The sequence below is a fragment of the Eretmochelys imbricata genome, chromosome 5 (genome assembly GCF_965152235.1).
Source record: "Eretmochelys imbricata isolate rEreImb1 chromosome 5, rEreImb1.hap1, whole genome shotgun sequence".
Lineage (NCBI taxonomy): Eukaryota > Metazoa > Chordata > Testudines > Cheloniidae > Eretmochelys > Eretmochelys imbricata.
In genome coordinates this window covers 109,382,665-109,408,074 of record NC_135576.1, presented here as the reverse complement: position 1 = coordinate 109,408,074, position 25,410 = coordinate 109,382,665, and the positions used below count along the sequence as shown (strand labels likewise).

General features: G+C 38.6%; 1 protein-coding gene across 9 annotated transcripts in view; it reads right to left on the bottom strand.

Moving 5' to 3' along the window:
* The window catches only part of CCDC171 (coiled-coil domain containing 171), a 238,783-nt gene that overhangs the window by 103,084 nt on the left and 110,289 nt on the right, over positions 1–25,410 (bottom strand). For all 9 annotated transcript variants that reach the window (XR_013346211.1, XR_013346212.1, XM_077817681.1 and 6 more), the window contains exons 18-21: positions 24,762–24,878; positions 9,977–10,203; positions 9,161–9,343; positions 7,077–7,262 (exon numbers count right to left, since the gene is read on the bottom strand). Coding sequence is in view for 7 of the 9 variants with exons in the window: in XM_077817681.1 (XP_077673807.1) it covers positions 7,077–7,262; positions 9,161–9,343; positions 9,977–10,203; positions 24,762–24,878 (713 nt within the window). In the remaining 2 variants the exon portion in view is untranslated. The remainder of the gene's footprint in view (positions 1–7,076; positions 7,263–9,160; positions 9,344–9,976; positions 10,204–24,761; positions 24,879–25,410) is intronic.

The window sequence follows — 25,410 nt, the reverse complement described above, 5'->3', positions numbered from 1 at the left end:
TCTGCACATCTCAAGGTAGTAACATGGTTACTTTGTAGTTAATTCAATACTACAACAAAGATCTCTCAGGACTCTGGATTTAACAAAAAGCCTTCCTGTATTTTTGAATGAAAACTTAAAGATCGTCTAAAGCTTTAAACTAACTGGGATAAATGGTATGCAAGTACATGTGCTAAACAACTAGGCATTATACTTGTGCAATAATCCCATTTTTCTTCCAAAGTACATGTCAATAAATCTTTCCCACTGCACTATAAATTCCAAGGTCATGGATGAGGTGTTTATTAGTATAATTACAATGTAGCAATAATACCATTGAGCCTTCAGTTCCAGTTTTTTATTTTTTTAAGATCCTAGAAGCAGAAGATTAAGCAAGCATCCAATGTGATTTTTGTACTTTTTAAAAAAAGACTATAAAACACTAATTGTTTTCATGTCATCTATTTGTTAAAGTGTTATTCTTTCAAATTCTGTTTTTATTTAATCTTTATATTCAAAGTCAACATATTTATTTATTTAACAGTAGAGTGCAGTGAACAAAAACGCCCAAGCATTCTGTGAAGTAGGTAAGTAATATCACCCTATTTTAACGATGATAAAATCAGAATGCTTTATATGCATGTGCCAATCATTAACTGATGTAATAAGAAGTGCAATAGAGTTCTGACCTTTTACTCAGCTACTCAGAGCTAAAATTGCAGCCTAAACTATTGACTCTCATGCAGCTGTTCTTTGCAAACATGCCCCAGCCTTCCTAGGCACTTTCATGGAATACCTCTCTTCGTAGCCAGCCTTCTTTAGGGTTCAATCCTTCAAGGTGCTGAGAGTTCAACCCCAATCCACCAAAGGATTTAAGCACATTTATGGATGTGAGTAGTAAGATTATGCATATGCTTGAAGTTAAGTGTGTACGTGAAGTACTTTGCTGGATGGGGCCAGAATGCTCAGCACTATGCACAATCGAGCTCTTAATCCGTTACTTCTGCCTCCCCCCACCTTTTTTATTTCTTCCTTTTTTGACAGAAACCCCTATTCTTAGATGAGGCAGTATAATATAATTAACAGTTGTTTTTACAGATGCTGAATAGAGTTACTATATACTGTATAACTACAATTCTTGAAAAGACAAACGTTATTGTTTGTATGTGTTTGTAATTTTCTAAAACATTAGTAACAATGAATATTTTATGGACAGCCTATAACAGTTCAAAGATGAAAGTTAAAACTTACATTTAAATTACATTTTTTAATTGACTCACATTCATGTTTTGAGAGACACTGTGTTGATACCGCTACAATGGCAAACAAAGATGAAGAGGTGGAATGCAATCTACTTCCTATCACAAATATTCAAGGAGGAAGGTGTGTGGCCCCACAGAACCGTGTAAAATGTATGGATATCCCTGCCTCATAGAAGGGAGGTCATCTGCCTCTGTGGCAGCAGCCCTCTCTTCCTGTGGATCCCACAGAGGGTGTTCTATGATGCAGGGACGTGGATGGGCTGAGGCAGAAGGGCAAGACTAGGGGTGGGTCTTTGGCTCACATAAGCTTTCGAAGCAAGACCATTTAGAAAGTAGTCTGTTGTCGAGACTGGATGAGGGGGAAAGAGGAGGATCAGTGGAGGTACCACGTGCTTTTTCTATAATTTATCTGCCTTATTTTACTGGTGAACAAAGGTAATGATAATAATCAAGAATTTAAATACAGGACAGAGTGTCTAACATGTGGCTCATTATGGCATGGGGGAAAAAAAATCCATGACTTTCCCTACTGAGAATAGGACAGGTGGCAACCTAATTTAAAATCTATTCTTAGCTACTTTATAAATTATTTAGGTGCTGAAAACATACAATATATAGAAACTTTTAAACAACTAAAACATTTAACTAATTAATGAATTATGAATTTTACTCTCCAACCAATTCAGAAGGGAACACACTCTCTCTTTAACATGCTAAATTTGATTAATACAGTTTCCTATTAAGTTGTACACTAATGAATAATCAGCTACATTACATTCTTTAACGAACAGCTTTTAATTTAATAGAGACAATGTGTAGAACTGCCCCTTCTTGCTGATGTGACATACAAGTTACTGGGAATCAACTGCATCCCAGAGAACATCCTAAAGCTTGACTGTCACTCCAATAACAAAGCTCATGGGAAGTGATTAAAAAACAAAAACTCAAAAAATTAATTTTCTGTTTTTATAGTGAGTGTATCCTTAGTGATTCTCTTTGAGGAGGCTGTCGTATACAAAGTCTCCCATTGAATATGATGGGTGACTTTTTTTTTCCCCTCTGTAAAAGTTAAAACACTATCATCTACAGAAACTGCCTTTGCCATGTATCAAAACGACTTGGCATTCTCAAAGTCCGTGCAACAATGCAAATAACTTAAAACAAATAATTAAAATAATTTTCTAATTAAAACACTTACACTATTAGTACAAAACAACAAAACCATCCAACCTAAGCAACAAAGGTTCACTGTAAGGTGTGTACCACTAAAGGACTCCAGCAGCAGAGAGCCTGCCAGGGAACGGGTACAATTCCAATGGCACAAGGTACCTGCAATTTCCTCTCCAGCAGATGTAAATTCAGCTCTATATGTTTCAATTTAGTTAAAGAACACTAGGCTTTTTAAAAGGAGGGTATAGTTATGGCTACCTAAAAAACCAAACGGCTCATCTCAACTCCGATCTAGAAGGGACTGCTACAGTAAATACATTCTCAAAACTCCAGGACTGAACTCTGCTCTCGCACAGCTATAAATCAAGAGTTACTTCACTGAACTCAACAGAGCCACTCAGTGTTAATGACAGTGTAAATGAGATCAGAATCTAGCCCCAAAAGTTATTCCCCTTCAAATATTGTTTAATGCTTTTGGACTAGGTCAGTAATAAGTTACAGGACACAACATGGCACACTCAGAACCAAAGATGTATGCAAGATATTGCCCTGTTCATTATCAATTTACAAGGAATCCTTTCATAAATTACTGTGTAGTAAAATTCTTTAATTATATTTTATAGTATTAACATGCATCTCTAAAATGAATTGGATATATATATATAGTGCCTGTAGGTAGGTAAAATGAGGATTTTACTGTTTGGAATGAACACATGGTTTTAGCATAAGTAAAATTCTTTACTTTGTGCTTTGGATACCTGGTTAGCAAGCACAAAAACTCTTTCTTTTCCTACACAGACAGTTGGGATCAGAGCTAGTAACTTACCTAATCTTACACCACTTGTTTCATTAGAATTGTTGCTTAGTCCTATCTGACCTTGAAATGTAATTGGCTACCATGTGTGTCTCAGTGGTAAATGCCATTAAGAAGATAAAAATATATGGGATTAAAATTTAAATTGATAAGGCTAAGAAATTAAGCAACACCTCTTTAATAAACCTACTTTATGAAAGTAAGTGAAAGCTGAGATATCTCCTTACTGATTACTACTGAAGTGCGTATAAATTTCAAACCAGGGAATCAAATTTCAAATTGCTGAACAATTTCTTCGTTTTATTCTTTTTGTTAGAAAATTATGACAAATTGATATTGTAAGGTAATCATGTTTTTTAAAAAGATTTCAATGTGTACTATTTTAGCTTCAGCTGTTAAAATTTCATCAAGATCATTCCTTTGTCAAATTCAGTTAAAAATTCATCTTAAAATGTAAAAAGAAAAGGAGGACTTGTGGCACCTTAACCAATTTATTTGAGCATGAGCTTTCGTGAGCTACAGCTCACTTTTTATACAATGTGCTACTCTCTAATTTTGTACATGCTTTTGTGTTGGGTTCATTTATAAATGATTTAGAGAGTGTGACGGGACATGATTCTTCAGTTATATATCTTTAATGAAAAGAATGATCTTGCAGCTCACAAAAAAGGCATTGTCTGAATCTAAACAGCTGAAGAAGAGACTACCTGCCAGTTAAAATATGTGGGACACAAGTACAAATTATTTTTCTGCCTTTGACATTAATCCTGAATAGATGTAGGATTCAGGCAACTAGCAAAAAAAACTTGTGATAAACAAAATAGTTATATAATTTTTAAAAATCTGAAAAGTAACATGAGTTCTTAATACAAAATATTTCTATCACTTGTTACCGCAATAGTCCTGTATCATCCTGCATGAAAAATTCTTACTCCCCAAATCCAAGAAATATTTAAATTTGCAGTTATTATTTGGATTGTTTTATTGACTTTCAGAACAACAATAATCTGAAGAGGAGTGAAAGCAATAGGAAAGAAAAGAGCAAGGGGTAGAGTAGAGGATGATTTGTAAATAAAATATAATATTTTATAGATTCAAACAAAGCCAGAGGTTAAGAAAAGACTGGTGAACATTAACATGTATGCTACCCCACTACTTTGTTGATTTTTAAAAAATTCTCTTCCTTCAGTGGTTCTAAAATAATCTCAGTAGCCAAAACTAAAAAGGACTAAATAGTCAAGGCTGGGCACCTAGTTGGCCGTATTCCCTTCAAAAAAGTTATCAATGGATGAGTTTTGAGCGCTGTAGTTGTCCTTGGGCCAAACAAACCAAAGAAAATATCAACACTGTCAGATTTGAGGATGTTGTCCATTCTATTTTCTGCATAGTTTCTCAAAAGACAAGTGAACTATTAATACAAATGTGAAATGTGGCATGCAGTCTTTCGAATATCTATTTCCTCCACATTCTTGGATTTCACCCTATCATGAGAGGGTAAAATCTCAGCCTGTTCCAGTGGATTACATTTATGCAATCTAGCCAGAATAAACCATAATATCCCAATAGCCAACAACTGTTGGAGGTGTAAACCGCAAAATTATGACAATAAGGTATACTACAGTGGAAAGGGCTATATGACTTTTTGTTCAATAAAAAAAACAAGCTCGAAAATAAGAAGTGGTATCCTCCAACTAATATAATACATTATTCTAAAGGAAAGGTTCATCTTCATTTCTGAAGACTAGAAAACAAAATCCTCCATTGTAGTGAACAAACAGATCTTAGAAAGAGATATTTTAATTGCTTTCTTACTATAAAAAGCTAGGGAGTTATCTATTAAGTTTGGTTACATGTAGGAGTATATAAAGGCAACTTGCAACTAATTCCGATGAAGACTTCAAATTATAATAGTTACTATCTCCTACTGTGAACTACTACTTCTCTTTTGGCCCCTTCCCTAGCATCCACCATTCTAAAGAAAACCCCACATTCTTGACCTCACACCTCTCCCTAACTACCATCTCCATTCCCCTCTTTCACCTCTAAGCTCTTGACTAGGCCATTTAGAACTGCTGCTTTAAATGACATTATCTATTTATATTTGGTCCAATTTTTTTTAAAGCCTTTATAAAGCCCAAGAGCAACAGAAGGGTTTTCATAGTGTATATAAATATATAAAAAATCCAATGAAAACAGTTTAAAACATACCCCTGCTGTGTTTGAAACAAAAATACTGCAGCACTAAAAATCTGAAAGTGAAGGTGACTAAACAGAAGAGAGAATACACTTCACTAATTTTCATTGTCTAGACCAAGTGCAGACCAAGTAAATAGTATCAAACAAATTGGAATTTTCAATGTCCACTTTTCAACTGAAATTTTCAATTTCTCCTTTAATAGTCTAATGTGTTTTTAGTAACGTAGAAGTAAAGAAATTTGTTTACAATATGATATTTAAAGTGCCTTTAACTTATTTTCTTCTAACTCACTTCAGGCTATAATCCAATAAATCCTCTTCACTTTCCACTCCACTCCACTGACTTCTTTCTGACCAAAAGCTTATGCCCTCTGTTCCATCTTCATCCTCCTTGACCCCTTTAATACTCTGATATTGTTGATTACTCTCTCGTTGGTGCCCTGTATTCTATTGGTTTTTGTAGCCTATATTCTTGGTTTTCTTCCAACCTCTTGACTTCTCTTCTTTCACAGTTCATCTTCTTCCCCGCTCTGTTGGATTCTCACAATTCTCTGTTGTTGGCCCCCTCCTTTTCACCTTATCACTGATCAATTTCATGGTTAATCACACACTCATTATGCCAATGACTCTCAAATCTATATCTTAATACCTTACCCATCTTCTTTTATCAGTTTTAAAAACCTAACCATCTCTGCAAAATATCCTGGCTAGTCTGCTGTCAGCTCAAGATTAACACATCCAACACTGAGCTCTGTTATCCTTTCCCATTTCATCACTCAGTTACAGGTGACACCCCTATTTTCCCCACCACTCACATTTGCAACATTGTGCCACTTCGTTCTCCACAATGTATTGAAGAACCAACCCTTTCTTTCTGACCTTAAGGTATAATAGTTGTCCATGATCTGCTACCTTTTGGCTTACCCAAAATGTAATTGCAAAAATTATAGATTATGACACTTCTCTAAATACCTCTACTGGCTCTTACTAGTTCACATCAAGTTTAAGCGTCACACCCTTACCTTAAAATACCTGTTCAGCTCCATTCTAGCCTACATACAATATATGGAAGTGGTAAATTCTCCGTCACATTTAAATCAAGAATGGATCCCATTCTAAAAAATATGATCTAGTTTGACCACAAGCTATTGGGCTTGATGCGGGAATTATTTGGAGAAAGGTTATGGTTTGTGATATGCAGGTGATCAGATTAGATCATCAAAATGGTCTTTTCTGGCTTTAATCTATTAATTATTCTGATTTCTGATCATATTCCTTTCCACTCCTTCATTTTGACAAAATTGTAGTCTTGACGTTCACTGCATTTCCTTTCCTCCTTGTTATCCCTTATGAAAGGGACAGCTTCTAAATCCTAATCCTAACAACATATAAATAGTGATATTTTCCAGTGCACGTATGCCACTCCCAATATTAAAAATGGACGCTACACCTTACAAGACCTCATCGTAAAAGGTAATAAGTATCTCCTGATCACCCTCAACTCTCATTGGACAGAGAAATCCTTATTCCTGCAAACAGTCCAATTTACTTCCATGGGATTATTCTGAGAGTAGTTGTGAGGGCTGCCAATGTGGGCCCATGCACTTGAGAGGGAAACAACTTCTGTTCTCTATTTAGAAGCAATATTGTCCTACCTTTACAGCTTCACTTAGGGTTTGGTTTTTGTCCGCTTCTTCACTTGAGTGCAATTCCAGTTTATAATTTAACTCCTGTAACTGCTGTGACTGCTCATTCAAAAGCATTTGTGCTTCCTGCTCTCGATGTAATGCATTATTCAGTTCTTCACATGCACTTTCAAACCTCTCATGGGTGATCAATTTCTGATAAAGGAAATAAATTGTGTTCTATCATGGAGTAACTCCAATGTTTATACACTTCACTTTTAGAATTCCACTTGCTAAGACACAACTTTCTAATGCAAAAAGTTTTTAAATACTCAATATCTGCCCAAGAGACCTTTTTTCCTAAAGTGAAGATCATTGCAAAACATTCATGTTAAATTACTTTATTTGTTGTATTTTCTCAAGGAAATCTGTAGTGTATTTACAAAGTAAACTGATAATTTTTTCTTGATTCCAAAACAGATCCAAGAGGACATATCTCAATTGTTTAAAAAAAAAGTAGTGTTTACTAAAGTAGGGAATTTGCAGATGAGTATTTCTGCTTTTCAGTACACAGCCTGTTAAACCCTTACAAATTCCTGTGTGGACCTGCTTCTCACAGAGCGCTCCAGAAGACAAAGAAAGGAAGTCTCTCCTGAAGGATAGCACTTAACTGACAATCTAAAAAGTGACAATTTAATCTGACAATTTAAGAAAGTGTAAGGGAAAAAAGCTTGTTAAAAATAAAACTGAAGACATGAGATACCCTTGTTCAGCTGTTCTACCTGCTGGAGACAGTAAGCACAATGGACAGACCCTTGATGTGGGAAAATTAAGTTAGCAGATCAAAGTGTTCTGTATCTCCACTGTTTGATGCAGCACTACATTAATACACAATAGGGAACTTTTAGTTCACGACAGCAGGGTCCACACGGCCCAGTTAGTGCACGACATGTTGGTGTGCTTAAGAAATCATACCCCTCTGGTGCACATGGTTGTTAGGTGTCGACAAGTCCTCAGAAAATAAATCCATCACAATTTGTGGAAGCTACTACACATCCCAAAAAGAGGATGTTTCTACACACACCAGAGAAGCTGCAGAGCACTCGTATGACTGTTCAGTCCCTTTTCCTGGGTGAAGATTGACTTGATCTGAACGCTCCCTACAGAAATGAGCTCAGCATTTTGTTAGGGGAGGCAGTGAAGATGCCCAGTGCATCTCCAACCTCCTAGAGGAGAATGAATTACTCCCTGACAGCTCTGGAGGGTCTGTCACACGGATACAATGGAGAACAGCTTCTGATCTGCAATGAGGACGCATCAGTCTGAAAAAAACCTCCACTCCCTGCACAGTCAAGAGACAATGGAGGATATAGCCCTTGAAGTAATTCCATTGATCCGGTGCAAAAGAGTTTGGGTTTTTTTAAAAAGATAAGGGGACCTGTTTTTAGTCCCTTCCTTTCATCTCTATCAACTGTAGCTGTACAGTGATCAACGCAGCCTTACGGCTGTAGTAAATCCAATGGCTCCAGGAAGAAGCACAGAGAGAGGGTTTGCCAAATACAGGCTGCTGGGGATGTGTTTAAAATCATCTGCATAAATCCACAAGAGAAACTATTTTCAAGATTGCACTTATTGACACAAACTAGCTTCAGGACTTGACCCATAACAAAAGATACAGTAAAGAGGTGCATCAGAATATGGAGCAAGGGTAAAACAGAGCTTAAAATATTGCGTTTATGCTGTGCAATGTTGTCATGAATGTACTTATTAAATATGCCTGACTGCCCTATTTGAGGGAACATATATAAGTCCTTTATGGTGTGTAAATCAGAAAAGAACATTTTCAGCATATGAAAGAAAAACTGGGTCTGTCAAAGAGCAAAAGTGTAATTCACCCACAATATCTCATTCTGCAAAATAAAGAGAAACTCCTATGGAAAAGAGTCACCTTTTAATACATCTGGCTTGCAGCTTGGTGACATTCGCGGGGCAAGTTTTCTGGAAAATTCTGTTAATAATTGGATTTATACTTATTTTTCTAAAGAACACAAATCAAAAACATGTAGAAGGAGGCTTTCCTTTAAGCCAGTCTTTTCTAAATTAAATATACTTACAGATTGCTTAAATGCATTTAATTGCTCTTGCAGGCTCTGGGCTTTGTCAGCCTCTTTTTTCATCTCATTCAAATTCCGTTTGAATTCTGAGAGTTCTAAGCGTAGTGAACGGCGTTCCACTTCTGCTGTATGCAGCCTTTGTGTAAATTCAAATATTTGCGTCTGCAAGGATGCTATGCTTTTCTGTTAGTAAACGGAAACAATTTTATGTGCTATAAAATGTGCTATTTTAGCAATAAATCAATAGCATTTAATACCCAAGCAAATTAAATGAAGTTTTCATTCTGCACACATCCACCAACGCACACAAAGAGCACTGTTTCACCTGCTGTTGTGGGTCATTGAAAAATTCCTAAATACATGCATAGAGTAGATATTTGGAGAGAAGAAGTTTAACTGAGTTTTTGCAAAAACAACATGTATTTTGCATTACCAAAGTACACTGGAAGAAGAGAAGGTGAAAAAAAAAATTGAACAAAATCATTAATCTTAACCTCAAAAGGGGTTACAGGATGTTCTTATGAAGAAACTTAAATTTTGACAGAATTTAGAAGAGAAAAATTATTTCAAGCTTGATACAACCAAATCTCTTGCCTTGCAATTCTTTAATACCATATTAAAAGACGTAACTGATTCAGGGCCCGATCTTTTCAGGTGTAAACTAACCTGTATACAAAATTAAATGGTGATTAAATTAAAAGTCAGCTGTGAAGCACAACCTGAAAATGAAATTAGCATCATAACTATTTTGAAAGCTCTACTATAATTATTCTGTAGAATTTTATATATATATAAATCAGCAAGAAATATACATACTGTAATGGGTATTCTATCACCTAGTCCAGATTTTAGTGCCTGTGCATTTATTTTATGAAGTCCACGAGCCAGTCTGTGAACCAAGGAGTCCTTCTCTGCATATGTGATGGTCCTGCTGCAATCCACTGCTATAGTCTCCATTAATACATTAAGTTTGTCCATGAGTTTTGAAAAAGAATTCCTGGCGGCACTTATGAGGAAGTGTCCACAAAGCCAGGAATTTGGATCTTAAAGAAAAAAAAGAAATACAGATTTAAAAAGTAGGTTCTTTCTAATTCTCATTTTACAAAAACCGACGTATGTCTGAATAAGATTGTTGGGAATGTTGCCATTGAACTAAGAGAGGAAGACTGAACGCACTGGGCTTGATCCTGAAGTCCTTACTCAGCCAATGCTCCTATTCCAATCAAAAGGAGCCCTCCCCAAGTAGAGAATTTGGGCCAAATTCTACCTTCAGCTAGAACACGCTGCTTCTACTGACTACCACTGGAGCTACATGTACAACAAACATGAGGGCAGAATTTGACCCAATAAAAATAATTATTTTGTTAATATATAATTTACCAAATAATTCTGTGTTCTCCTCCAATACTGTATTTTAAGTCCTTTTTCTTGTATAGTCCAACCTTTGGATTAATAAAATGCAAACGTTTCTGATGGACGCAAACTATATACTGTATGACAAATATCTTTGTATGTGTTCACACATTTGACAGCAGAAGGTAAATCACTTTATTGCAATATTTAAAATGCAAATTTATAACTGTTTTTCTTCTTTTTTTCCAGCATAGTTGTCTAAATAATTTGCTCTTTAAAACTAGTGAGGCTTGGTACCTTAATGCCATACTATTTATATTCTGAGACAAGAGAATATAATTTACCTTATTCCAAGGCAATTAAAATTTTACAGCTACAATTACTTATTTTCCCACAGGATTTTGGTAATCATCCTTCTCATATAATGGACTTAAGGCCCCAGCACACCCAACATGTCCTGCTTACTGCTAGATTCGTCAGGTCTGTAATTAATAATTGTGTTTAATGTTGATAAATAAAATTGTCAGTGCTCCTTCTACTAATTGGTATTCCAGATAACGGTTAATAGGTTTATTTATGCCTTAATAAAAGTCTTGTAATTTAGTTTTCCCTCTGCTAGGCAGGTCTTAATCTGTCATTACTTGTCTTATGATACTATCAGTGTAAGACGACAAGTATGCAGGAACTTATTTACATTCAGTAGTACACCAGATCTCCTGTTGCTGTAGTGAATTAAAATATTTTCTTTAAAGCGCAAGCAGAAAGAACAAGACAGTTTCTTTAAAACAAAGAATTCTTCCTTACGCTATAAGGATAAAATCAAAAGGTTCAAACAAATGGAACATGAAGACTTATAGAGCATTCTTTACAATGGGTACCAGAGCATTATCGAAATTATACAGGTAGAATCAATCATAAGTGAACAAAGAATATTATAGCACATGATCAAATCAAAATACTCTTTGCATGACAATGCATCTACATTGCACCATATTTTGTCACTTGTATTGTAGCAATTTGAAATTATGGTTTTACTAAAAAAGAGAGAGATTTTGTATGCCACCAGACAGAATATGTAGACTTTTGATTTTGAAGATTAGCATAGAGATAAACTTTGATAGGTTGGGGAGCATAAAATCAAAGCATCACTGATGTGCTATTCCATATCCTTTATAAAAATATACTTATGATATGAATATGACATAACTGAAATATACTTTATGCAAGATGGCTCATGTGAGATATCATTGGAAAGGTTATGATTTACTGAATGTGATTATTCAATTTGTATGCCTGTAACCTTTCTGTATCTGAAGTTAGCAATATTAACTATATATCTGTATTTCAACTATGCTACTTTGGGTGACACCCACTGCTAACACTACAGGTACAAAGCCAGACAGGGCAGATGGCCCATCAGCGAGGACGATAGACTGTGAAAAGCTTGGCTTTCCTGTGGACGCTTCATACTGCCACTGACTCATGGACGCGGTGATCCTACAGAGTCAGGTGGTCTTGTCTCCTGATACTAAAACATTACCTGAGACTTCTTGTAACTTTCTAATGTAAGGGAAGGGAGGTCAAGTTTGGGACACAAAGGATTCCTGCCTCATGTAAATCCTATTTAAGGGTGGGAAGGAAGGCTAACAGTACTTCTCCTCTCCGTGGCCTATCTGCCCAAAAAGAAAGACTGCAAAAGGGAAGGCGGGGGGAGTCCAGACTGAAACAAGGGTCTAGTCTGAAAAAGAATATAACTGGAACTCTAAACCACAGAAACTTTGCAAACTGCCTGCAACAATTTCTAGGGTGAGAAATACTAACTGTAACCAATTTCTTTCGTGAAACTAGCTTAGTTTGCGTGTTTGATTTCATTTGCTTAGTAGTCTTCTTTGTTCTGTTTGTTATCCCTTTTACCACTTAAAATCTGCCTTTTACAGTTAAAAAAAATTGTTTTATTATTAAACCCAGTTTCTGTAATTATTAACGTGTGTGTGTGGGGGGGGGGGGTAAGAAGCGTGCACCTCTCTCCATATTGAGGGAAGGGGCAAATTTCATGATATATCTTTGGATCTGCACTCCAAGGGAGGTGGACATCTGAGTGTTGGAGCAAGTCCCTGAAGCCGAGTCCTCCCGGAGCTCATCTGCAGCTGGGAGTGGCCCTGCCTGTGTGTGTGTGTTAGAGGAGGTTTTAAGAGCCTGGCTCAGCAAGACAGGTTAAAGGAGGGCCCATGTTAGCAGAACAGGTAGACTCAGTGGTACCTCAGCACATCAGGTGGCTTCCAAGGGGTCCAACCCATCACAATCACCTCTAGTTAATTTTTAATGAATAATGGTTTTGACTAAAACACAGAAATTTGTTGGTGTGATTTACTGACTGCTTTGCAAGGTGAAATGAGAATACAGTGTAATTCCATAAGGTACCGTATCCTTCTATATCTATAAGAAGTGGAAAAAGAACATATACACTTTAAGTACCTGGCCACAGACTATCAGGGAATTACAATAAAAGCAATAATTTATGTTATGATGAGCATGTAAGAAATGGCTTACACAAATAAAGTTACAGTACAAAGAGCAATCAATTCTTTATTAAACAAATGAAGCAAAAGGCAATGAAAAGTGACAAACCTTCCTCTCGTGACAGGTGGAGGGAGAATTCTGTTTTGTTTTGAGTGAAACAGAATGAAGGGAAAGAATAAACTGATTAATACTACAGAGGAACTAAAATATTCATACAAAGCTTCAGAAATTCAGTTTATGTTACAGCAGACAATATCTGTATTCATTGATTGGTTTCTCTGAGTGCTAATGAAATACAATTTGTATTTTAAAAAAAACAAAAGAAAGAATGCACTTTAAAAGGTCTTTTAAAGTAAATCTAAAGATAAACCATTCCAACCCTATATAAAACTACATGACTTCCTGAGGCCTCTCATGCCTCTTTTATTCTGACCATGAATTCTACAGTGTCTGACTCTTAAACAACAACGATTTCATCTAAACAATGGCTAGCAGGACTCCTATATATTCTAGTATCAGCAAAACAACTTGGGGATCTGAGTAGTATAAGAAAGTTAGTGATTTCAGCACCTCAATGCTGATATGACTTATCTTTGAAATCCTTTTTGAAGTGCTGTCATTGATCAGCCACTTGTCCAGATACAGGAATGCACGCACTCCTGTGTAACTGGCTCCTATGCATTTTGACATACAGTGCAAACATAGTTCCAAAAGGCTTGAATTGGCAGTGTTGGGATGTGAATTTGAGTTACTGGATATCAGGATGATCTGGTGGCCAGGGCATGGAAATGGAAGTGAGGAGACTTGGTTCTGTTCCTGGCTTTCTGGAGCCCATTTGCTGTTTGATCTTGGGTATATCACAGTGTCTCTACTCCTCAATTTTCTTTACTTTCTTGCAGTCCTGCTTCCTCACTTCTGATATATTTAATTTCTGTTAGAATATTTGTGGCTATAGGAATACCAGGGAGCAAAGAGCAATGAAGGATCATAAGAACATTGCAAAGAGTCAAATGCTGCCTTGCTTATACAAAACATAATTAATTTGTGTAACCCCATGCCACAAAACAACATCAGTGAAGTCAAAAGTTCACCAGGATTAAAAAAAGATTAAACATTTATCTGATTAATGAGAACATACAGAGTACACTAAAAATGTTAAAATATACGGGATACAGAAACCATCATGCTTTAGGTCATTAGCCAAATACTAACTTTCCAGAGTAAGTAAGAAACTTCCCTTGATGACAGGTTATTCCAAAATTGTTCATTACAGGGATTTCTGTACCTTCCTCCAGAAGGAACTGGTGCTGTCCACTGTCAAAGACATGACACTGGATTACACAGACCCCCTGGGCCAGACTTGCTATGGCAATTCCTACGTTCCCAGGCCAAACGCATCAAATACTAAAGCCACTGGTGATTAAGAACTTTCAGCTCATTGTTTGCAAAGCACAGCTGGGCACAGCGCCAGGGGACCCAAGGTCCTTAGCTGTGGTTGGAAGGCATCGGGCACAACTTAGAAGTAGGAGTGGCCTTTGTCTTCCTCTAATCCCGGATGTGCTCTGCAGAAGCTCAGTGCCTGACACAAATTTGAAGCGGCCTTAAGGCTGCTATTATAACAGTCAGTTCTCTACAGGATGTACGGACACTCTGACCACGACCTCTTTTCTCTGATGGCAGGGAGGGAGGTAGGAGCCACCACGGTATCTATATTCTTCCTGAGAGTCCACCATTCAAGAGACCCTCCAAGGTTGGATAGGACTGTTTTAGGACCACTTTGCACGTAGTGGCCAGACCATGGCTTAGGAGCATAGCTCGTTTGGAAATATAGCCTTTCGATCACCTTTGGTTAGAGCAAGGGTCGGCAACCTATGGCATGCGTGCCAAACACGGCACGCCAGCCAATTTTTAATGGCACGCTGCTGTCTGCCGGGTCCCAGCCGCCGGCCCCGCTCAGGGCCCGCTGCCGAACCCAGGCCGGGATCCCGGCAGGCAGCAGCGTGCCATGAAAAATCCTGCCCGCCCCGGCCCACTCTTCTCTGCCTCTCCACGCGGGGGCAGGTTGAAGAAGCTTGGTCCCGCTGCCGCCGGCGGCTGCTGCTGCAGGGCAGGCAAGCTCCCCCCTCCCCCCCCCTACCGCCGATCAGCTGATGGCCCTTGCGAGGGAGCGGGAGAAGTGGAGCCGCAGTGTGCTCACAGCTCCGGGGAGGAGGTGGGGATGGGGCCTTGGGGACGGGGTGTGGAATCAGGGCATATTCCCTCCAGCCCCCTGCCGTGAGCCGCTCTGGGCAGGGGGCTAGGAGCACCCCCACAACCCCAGCCCACACCCCCAGCCCTCTGCCCTGACCCCTGCACCCCCCTCACACACACCCCAGCCCTCTCCCATGAACCTTGCACCCCCCTCACACACACTCAGCCCTCTGCCCTGATCTCTGCACCCCTCACACACCTCAGCCTCCTGCCCTGACCCCTGCACCCTCCACTACCGCAGCCTTAACTCCAGCACCCCCACACATACCCAGCCTCCCACACTCCATGCCCTGACTCCTATACCTTCCTCAAACACCCCCAACCCCCTGCCCTGACTCCTGTACCCCCACACATCCCCATCCCCCCCACACCTCATGCCCTGACTCTTGCACCCCCCACATTCTCACCTCCACAGTGAGCACCAAACGGGAGCTCCTGCACCCCCCCATTCCTACCTGCACCCCTCGCACCAAATGGGAGCTGCCCGGCTAAGCACTCCACACACAAACCTCCTACCCCAACCCTGAGCCCCCTCCCTCATTCTAGCTCCTGGCCAGATCCTGCACCCCAACCCCAGCCTGCTCCTTCACCCCCAGCCCTGTGCTCAGTGCACTCCCACCCTCAGCTCAATGCAGAGAGAGAGGAAGAGAATGAGCTCGAACCAGGGAGGAAGTAGGTACCCACTCTATATGGGCAGGGCTGGGATCCCGGGCCAGCAGCCGGGACCCTGGCTGGCAGGAGCCGGCAGACGGAACCCGAGACTGGCAGCGGGCTAAGCAGGTCGGCGGCGTAAGATCAGCATTTTAATTTAATTTTAAATGACGCTTCTTAAACATTTTGAAAACCTTGTTTACTTTACATACAACAATAGTTTAGTTATAGAATATATAGACTTATAGAGAGAGACCTTCTGAAAAAAGTTAAAATGTATTACTGGCACACAAAACCTTAAATTAAAGTGAATAAATGAAGACTCGGCACACCACTTCTGAAAGGTTGCCGACCCCGGGTTAGAGCATTCAGGAAGAATTAGGTGTTCATTCAGGGTGTGCTCTGAACATTTCAGACATAAGAGCAGTTAAAGAGAGTTTTCAGTATGTTGAGAATAATCAGGTTTTCCACTATAGGGGAAACGGATAATGAAACAAAAGATTTCCCATGTTCATTAAGGAACAACTACCTGAAGCCTTGAAATGTTGACTGGATACCTTATTTGATGTTTTTGACCAACATATGAGTACACAAACCAGCACTCTGAATCTGGATGTTTTGGATATTCCAAACTTGCAAGTAAAAGCTTTTACTGTCTTTCTGGCTAGCAATGAATCAAATCATAGTCTGGACCATGTGTAATTCCTTGGGCAAGTTAATGATAGTAAGGGAAGGGAGGTGTTACTTGATTTGTAAAACTCTACAGAATTGTAATTTCAATGGTATCACCTGCTGTGGCATGGCAGGGGGGACTTGCTGCTGTCCCGGCTCCAAATCTTGCAGCTGGTGGAAATTTTGATAACAAAATGTCAGTTGGTGTCATTCGAAAGCCCTTTCTCCCACAAACACAATGGTATCAAACATGACAAACCTAGAACAATTATGTAGATATATATTCAAGAAAATGCTTAAAAACATAATTTTTATATTATACTTTAACACAGACAGGTCTAACACCAAGCCCTCACAAAGTTAAATTGTGATAGTACTTTGTTACCAGTTAATAGTAGATAATACCAGATTTTTTAATGTTACAGAATACTAGAGAAAGAAACCAAGGAGTCCTTATGGCACCTTAGAGACTAACAAATTTATTTGGGCATAAGCTTCCGTGGGCTAGAACCCACTTCATCAGATGTATGAAGTAAAAGATACAGGAGCAGGTATAAAGACAGGAAAGGATGTGGGTTGCTTTACCAAGTGTTAGGTCAGTCTACCAAGATAAATCAATTAACAGCAGGATACCAAGGGAGGAGAAATAGCTTCTGAAGTGGTAAGAGAGCGGCCCATTACAGTTGACAAGAAGGTGTGAATAACAGTAGGGAGAAATTAGTATTGGGGAAATTAAGTTTAGGTTTTGTAATGACCCAACCAGTCTTTATTCAGGCCTAATCTGATGATATCTATAGAAAGAGTAATTCAAGTTGATTTTGCCATCATTAGTAAAACATAAGTGGTTCAGTGGTATGGATTATCGGCTTTATTATGCCAAAAGAGTTGCAATGAGACACCAGTTAAGATGTCAGCATCCAGCCAGAAATTAATGGACTCCATCTGCAAACAGTATGCACATAGTTACACAACATGCATTACATAACGTAATTATACGTAATCAAAAGTAATTTATTTAAAAAAAATCTTTGTTTTTACTTTAGTCTTGATAATGTTTAGGCAAAAATTGCAAGATGAAAAGTACCAACTAGTAGCTGAATCTTTTGAGAATACCACCACAAAGGACTTGATTAAAAAGAATGCTCAGTGGCACGTTACATGTTAGCATAATAATGGCCATACTGGGTCAGACCAATGACCACCTAGCCCAGTATCTTGTCTTCTGACAGTGGCCAGTGCCAAATGCTTCAGAGGGAATGAACAGAACAGGGCAACTATCCAATGATCCATCCTGTTATCAAGTCCCAGCTTCTGGCAGTAAGAGTTTAGGGACACCCAGAGCATGGGGTTGCATCTCTGACTAGCTGGCTAACAGCCATTGATAGACCTATCCTCCATGAATTTACCTAATTCCCTTTTGAACCCAGTTATATTTTTGGTCTTCACAACATCCCCTTGCAATGCAAAAGTACTTTCTTATGTTAGTTTTAAACCTGCTGCCTATTAATTTCATTGAGTGATCTCTGGTTTTTGTGTTATGAGGGGCATAAATTCCTTCCTTATTCACTTTCTCCACACCATTCAAGATTTTATTGTACTCTATCATATTTCTCATTAGTTGTCTTCTTTCTAAAGTGAACAGTCCCAGTTTTTTTAATCTCTCCTCAAATGGAAGCTGTTCCAAACCCCAAATCATTTATGCTGCTCTTCTCTGTACTTTTTCCAATTCTAATGTATCTTTTTTTTTCTTTTTTTTTTGAGATGAGGTGACCCGAACTGCATGCAGTATTCAAGGTATAGGCTACCCATGGATTTATAAAGTAGCATTATGATATTTTCTGTCTTTTTATCCCTTTCCTAGTGGTTCCTAACATTCTGTTAGCTTTTTTGACTGCCGCTGCACATTGAGTAGATGCTTTCAGAGAACTATCCACAATGACTCCAAGATCTCTTTCATAAGTTGCAACAGCTAATTCAGACCCAATCATTTTGTATGTATAGTTGGGATTATGTTTTCCAAAGTGCATTACTTTGCATTTATCAACATTGAATTTCATTTGTCATTTTGTTGTCCAGTCACCCAGTTTTGTGAGATCGCTTTGCAGTCAGCTTTGACTTAACTATCTTGAATAATTTTGTGTCATCTGCAAACTTTGCCACCTCACCGTTTACCCCTTTTCCAGATCATTTATGAATAGTGGAACAGCACTGGTCCCAGTACAGATCCTTGCAGGACACCATTTACCACTTTCCAGTGTGAAAATGGACCAGTTTTTCCTATTTGTTTCCTGTCTTAACCAGTTACTGATCCATGAGACCACCTTCCCTCTTATCCCAGGACTGGGATACTTACTTTCTTTAAGAGCCTTTGGTATAAGACCTAGTCAAATGCTTTCTGAAAGTCCATGTACACTATATCATCTGGATCACTCTTGTTCACATGCTTGTTGACACCATCAAAGACTTCTAATAGATTGGGGAGGCATGATTTCCTTTACAAAAGCTGTGTTGAAACTTCCCCAACATATCGTGTCAAAGGCTTTCTGGAAATCTAAGTACACTATATCCACTGGATCCCCCTTGTCCACAAGTTTGTTGACCCCTTCAAAGAACTCTAATAGATTAGTAAAACATGATTTCCCTTTACAGAAGCCATGTTGACTTTTGCCCAACAATTTATGTTCTTCTATGAGTCTGACAATTTTATTCTTAATCTTGTGGCACCTTAGAGACTAACCAATTTATTTGAGCATAAGCTTTCGTGAGCTACAGCTCACTTCTTCGGATGCATACTGTGGAAAGTGTAGAAGATCTTTTTATATAAACACAAATCAGATGTCAAGAATTATAACATTCATAAACCAGTCGGAGAACACTTCAATCTCTCTGGTCACACGATTACAGACATGAAAGTTGCTATATTACAACAAAAAAACTTCAAATCCAGACTCCAGCGAGAAACTGTTGAATTGGAATTCATTTGCAAATTGGATACAATTAACTTAGGCTTGAATAGAGACTGGGAGTGGCTAAGTCATTATGCAAGGTAACCTATTTCCCCTTGTTTTTTCCTACCCCTCCCCCCCCCCCGCCAAGACGTTCTTGTTAAACCCTGGATTTGTGCTGGAAATGGCCCACCTTGATTATCATACACATTGTAAGGCGAGTGATCACTTTAGATAAGCTATTACCAGCAGGAGAGTGGGGTGGGAGGAGGTATTTTTTCATGCTTTGTGTGTATATAAAAAGATCTTCTACACTTTCCACAGTATGCATCCGATGAAGTGAGCTGTAGCTCACGAAAGCTTATGCTCAGATAAATTGGTTAGTCTCTAAGGTGCCACAAGTACTCCTTTTCTTTTTGCGAATACAGACTAACACGGCTTTTACTCTGAAACCATTCTTAATCTTGTTTCAACTAATTTGCCCGGTACTGACGTTAGACTTACCGGTCTGTAATTGCTGGGATCACCTCTAGAACTCTTCTTAAATATTGGCGCTACATTAGCTATCTTCCAGTCATTGGGTACAGAAGCTGATTTAAAGAACAGGTTATAAACCATAATTAATAGTTCTGCAATTTCACATTTGAGTTCTTTCAGAATTCTTGGGCGAATGCCATCTGATCCCGGTGACTTGTTACTGTTAAGTTTCTCAATTAATTCCAAAACCTCCTCTAATGACACTTCAATCTGTGACAATTCTTCAGATTTGTCACCTACAAAGGACGGCTCAAGTTTGGGAATCTCCCTAACAACCTCAGCCATGAAGACTGAAGCAAAGAATTCATTTAGTTTCTCTGCAATGACTTTAACGTCTTTAAGTGCTCCTTTTGTACCTAGATCGTCCAGGGGCCTTATAACTGCTATAAGCAGTGCACCTATAAGATGAATTTGGCAAGGTTGGAAAAGAAGTACATCAGGCACCAGGAAAAAGTTAAAAATGCCAGGGCAAGTGCCAGCTCTGTGGAAAAGTCTTTGCTGCACTTTATTCAATCTGCTAACTGGAATTTGCACCTTGCACCACTTTTGCTTTAGATTTAACCAGCTATTCTGCAATGATTGCCTAGTACCTCGCTGAAATAGGAGGTGTAGAAAAGTCTGACTTTGACACATGGGAGGAATTTTGAAATGGAAATTCTGTGCACTTGGTTGAGATAGAGCCGTTGAACACAAAAACAGAGCAATGAAATTCATTGGGGTGTTTGGTGGGCATAACACAGCATCCAAATGCTCTTAGTTTTCCTGACAAACCCAGAACTCCATCGAATTTCAAAACAAAACATTAAACAGTGCTAGGATGATTTCCCAAGAAGTAACATCTGTAACCCCAGTAACCCCATCTGCAGAGTAAGCTTACTTGCACTGGTAACCAATGTGCACATAACAGACTGGAGCTCATTAATATCATGATGAAAGCAGTCTTCAGTGATGAGATAGCTAAAGATGTCAGTTGAATGGATACTTTGGGTCATGACCTGTATGAAGCCTTCAGAACCCAAAGAACTATCCAAGGCTCCATCAATCTATGGGCTTCAATCAAGAAAAACAGAATGAATCTATGCTTGAATGTAAAGAAGAAAGTCAGAGAAAAGGTGGCAGGGTATATTACAGAGGTAAGCAGAGACAGGTCATTGTTTGCTTGTCTCTTAGTTGTGTCCAGCTCTCAGCGTGATGTTAATCTAAGTGAGACTTTGAATAAGTACGCCTTCTCCGTAGTACCACGATTGATGTTCGAATGCGACGGAACAATTATGTGCCAGGCGAAAAGCTAACTTATGCACGTCTTGCGTGGTCTTCTAAGCCAGCACCACTGACAACATGACTGGTACTTATGCCAGCAGAGGCCTTTCAATGTAGCAATCACAGATTGTATGGCTGAGGTACAAGCTCTCAACAAACCAAAAACTATTAACACCTGCAGAGACTTGGCTGAATGCTTCATTATGAGGCTACAGAGAAAATAAATACTGGACCTATATAAAGTCCACCTTGTGTTTGACATGTATGCACAGAAATTAATTAAAATATTACTAGAAGAAGAGACTCCACGGTATTGCACCTGTCCAATACAAAAATCACTGATTCCACAAACATCTCCAACATCACAATGTCTCATACTCACACGAAGGATGAGTTAATCACATACCTTGCAGGAAAAATGCTCCAGCATATGAACTCAAAAGAATTTTGTTGTCTCATGGCTTCATAGAGCTGCTGCCTCACGCTGTTCAGTGGAGTTTCTCAGTAGTTTTCATGAGGAGACTGACACTAAAATTATTTTGCATGCCATCAATGCTACAGAGAGAGGGTCTATTAAACTCCAGATTTTTGCACAAAACACAGAGGTTCTAGTGTTCTCTGTGTGGTGCGATCCAAGACTTCTGCAAGATTCTGGTTTTGTGCCTGCTGCTGGGGAACAGAATCACTTGTATATCCCTCAGAGATGTATTCCTATCATTCGGACCATTAAAACCTATTAGGAATCCATGTCCTTTCAGGATCATAGATGCTGGAACTACAGATGTTGGGGGTGCAGCAGCACCCCCTGGCTTGGAGTAGTTTCCATTATACACAGGGTTTACAGTTTGGTTCAGTGGCTCTCAGCACTCCCACTATACAAACTGTTCCGGCACCCCTGTTCAGAATGTGACACTGCTGGAATGTTGGCTGAAAAGGCCAAATTATCTTACTGGAAGGCATTTAATTCAGCCTCTAAAGACTATTTCCTCACTCTGAAAGTGCTTGGAATGGCTGAGATAGTCACTGATGAGGGTACAAATGCACTGGAGATGTTCGTATGGAGAGTCCATCATTAGAAGACAACATTCAGAAGCTTGCAGAGCTATGTTGGTGGATATTTTCCAAGAAGCAGACAGAAAACTTACCACTGACAAGGGGGGCATTTATACCTGCTCTCAAGAGAGAAAACTATCAAGTAATGGAATGGCTCAGGGTGATTGAGCACATCCAAACCTACCTTCCCCTGTTGAGCATGGATGGGTCTTGGAGGATGGACCAATTGCACTAGTTATGTGTGAAATACCATGAGCTCCCAAATCAATCCTTTAGCCAACCAAATGTTTCTGTGCAAAGACCAGATGCTCATCACCCTGAAAATATTTGGCCAGCAACCTGCCTTGTATGAAAATGTGCTACTGGGGCACAGATGAGGATCAGTGTGACATTATGTCTAGCAGTGGTTTCTGTTTTCAGTCCTATATGTCAACGGTAACTTATCTAGGATTGCCAAAGATCAATGTCTTTTTTTTAATGTAACAATGCATCTGTGTTCAAGTATGATTAAAAAAAAAACAAACCTGATTTTTAAACATGCTCTCAAACATATATCTTCATAATTGTTTCAGGTTTGTCATGTTTGCTACCATTGTGGCCATGGGAGACCAGGCTTTTGGATAATACCTAACCTGACCCATTTCCAATCATGTATCATCAAAATGTCCACCAACCAGAAAACCCGGGGCTGGGGTGGCAGCAAGTCCCCTCTTGCCATGCCACAGAGGGTGAACACCATTGAAATTATGATTCTGTAGATTTTTACAAATCAAATGACCTTTCTATAACTAGCTGTCCACGGAATGAGATTTGCTCCCAGACTATCAGGCTAGATCTACAACTTCTTAAAAGGTTTCAGAGTAGCAGCCATGTTAGTCTGTATTCGCAAAAAGAAAAAAAAACAATTTATTTGAGCATAAGCTACAGCTCACTTCATCGGATGCATAAAGCTGTAGCTCACGAAAGCTTATACTCAAATAAATTGGATAGTCTCTAAGGTGCCACAAGTACTCCTTTTCTTTTTGCGAACTTCTTAAAAGTAGTTTACACACAATCAAATTAATTTTCAGAACCCTCTTATGAGACTGTGAAACGTTGTTATTTCCATGTACACAGATAGATGAAGCACAGGAAGGAAGGTGAAGTAACTTGCCCAAAGCCACACTCTGAGTAAGAGGAAGAAGTGGGATTGAACTCACGAATTACTGGCTTTCAATACACAAGATTAGTTTCTCTAAATGGGCCAGCAGTAAACTTTGGCTGCTTTTGGCCATTCTACAATTAATGAGATTTAAGGAGTTGTCTTACAATAATTTTTAATTAACAAATGTTTAGTGCAGTTGAGAGCAGCTACCAAAGCAGCAAGCTACTGCTTGTGAGTCTCATGCACTGGTACCTCACGAATATTAGGGAAAGCGGTCACTTCATCTCTTTAATATTACAGAAAGAATTTCAAAACTACTAGATATCCCTAATCTGAATAGGGCTGACCATGCTGGGCTAGATTTACAGAGAAGTTAAAAGAAAGTTTTATGAATCTTGAACTGGAAGATGGAGGCAATCACTATCCAGATATGGTTCATTAAAATGGCTAAGCTTTAATTTCCCTTTATGGTCAGATGTATTGGGATTTAGGGAATCAAATATTTGTTTACCACTCTCTAGAAATCAATGCAATCTGCCATGCAGGTAGTTACAGATGCTGTTTATACAGCATAATGGGGCCCTAATCCTGCTTGGGACCTTAGGAGAGTTACAAGAAATAACAATAAAGATGACGATCTATACATCACTAAATAAAAAAACCACTAAATAGAGAGAGATGTGGGAAAATTGTAAGAGCATGGAGGGAAAGAATAAAAGGGTATATTTTGCAACCCATGTTGGAAATCAGGTAAGTAAGCGATTACTGAATTGTTAGGCTAACAAACAAAAAAATACAGAAGCCAGATATAAACTAATGCTAAAATGACAGTAAACATTAAACATGCATTATATGTCAAAGTTAACCCTATCATATTCACCACTTCATTTTGTGATACAATCTTAAGTAACTACTGCTTTTGCCATTAAGTATTCAGAAGTACTGACCACATGTGGCATAGGGTTATTATTTACATACTACCACATGTGACCATGTGTGTGTGGTGTGGTTATATATATGCAAAAGCATCCAAAAGAGAAAAAACAAGTACAACTACCAATAAAGATTAAGAAAATTAGACTCCCCAAACAACTTTCCACCTCCAGAAATTTAAGCTAGAAGAAAAGACATTTGAAAATACAAAATCCAGAAACAGGAAATCACATAACATACCACTTTTTATATTCTCTACTGCAACAATATATTTAAAAATTACCTGTTTTGCTAACAACTTCCTGTAATTCAGCCACCGAACTGATTATTGCAGCAAGAAGGTCAGAACTAGTAAACCAGCTGAGTGCTTGAAGACCATGGATTTGTTCCTTTTGGTGTTCTGTGAAACAAAATGTAATAAAAAGTAACATTGGATGAGATATATGGTAAACTATAATCTTCAGTTTAAGAAATTGATCAAAATAAAGTTTACACAAAATTCATGCCAGGATTCTACTTTTCTTTCAAGAAATTTTAGATGGTGTTGACATGCACTATGCCACCTTCAGCTGTTAAAGGGGAAAATAATTACTTGTTCTTTTATCACTTCCTCTTACTTGGAGAAACCATAAAATGAGTAAATATGTTTTTGTTTACTTTCATACTTCAATAAATGTACAATGTCTTTACAGTTACTGTACTCTGCAAACGAAGGTTTAATAATCCCATACGAATACTATTTTATTTTTAGTATGAAATACATATAACATAGATTAGCACTTTGGCTTTTTAATTAGGACCTTTTCTCTGGATCTCCATTTGTTTGGAGACTTCATAGGGCAGTGAACCAGGTAGCACAATACTGAAATGTTTGAAACCTCTTGTTCTGGAAAGGTAATAAAAATCTATCACAGATATCTGATGATATTATA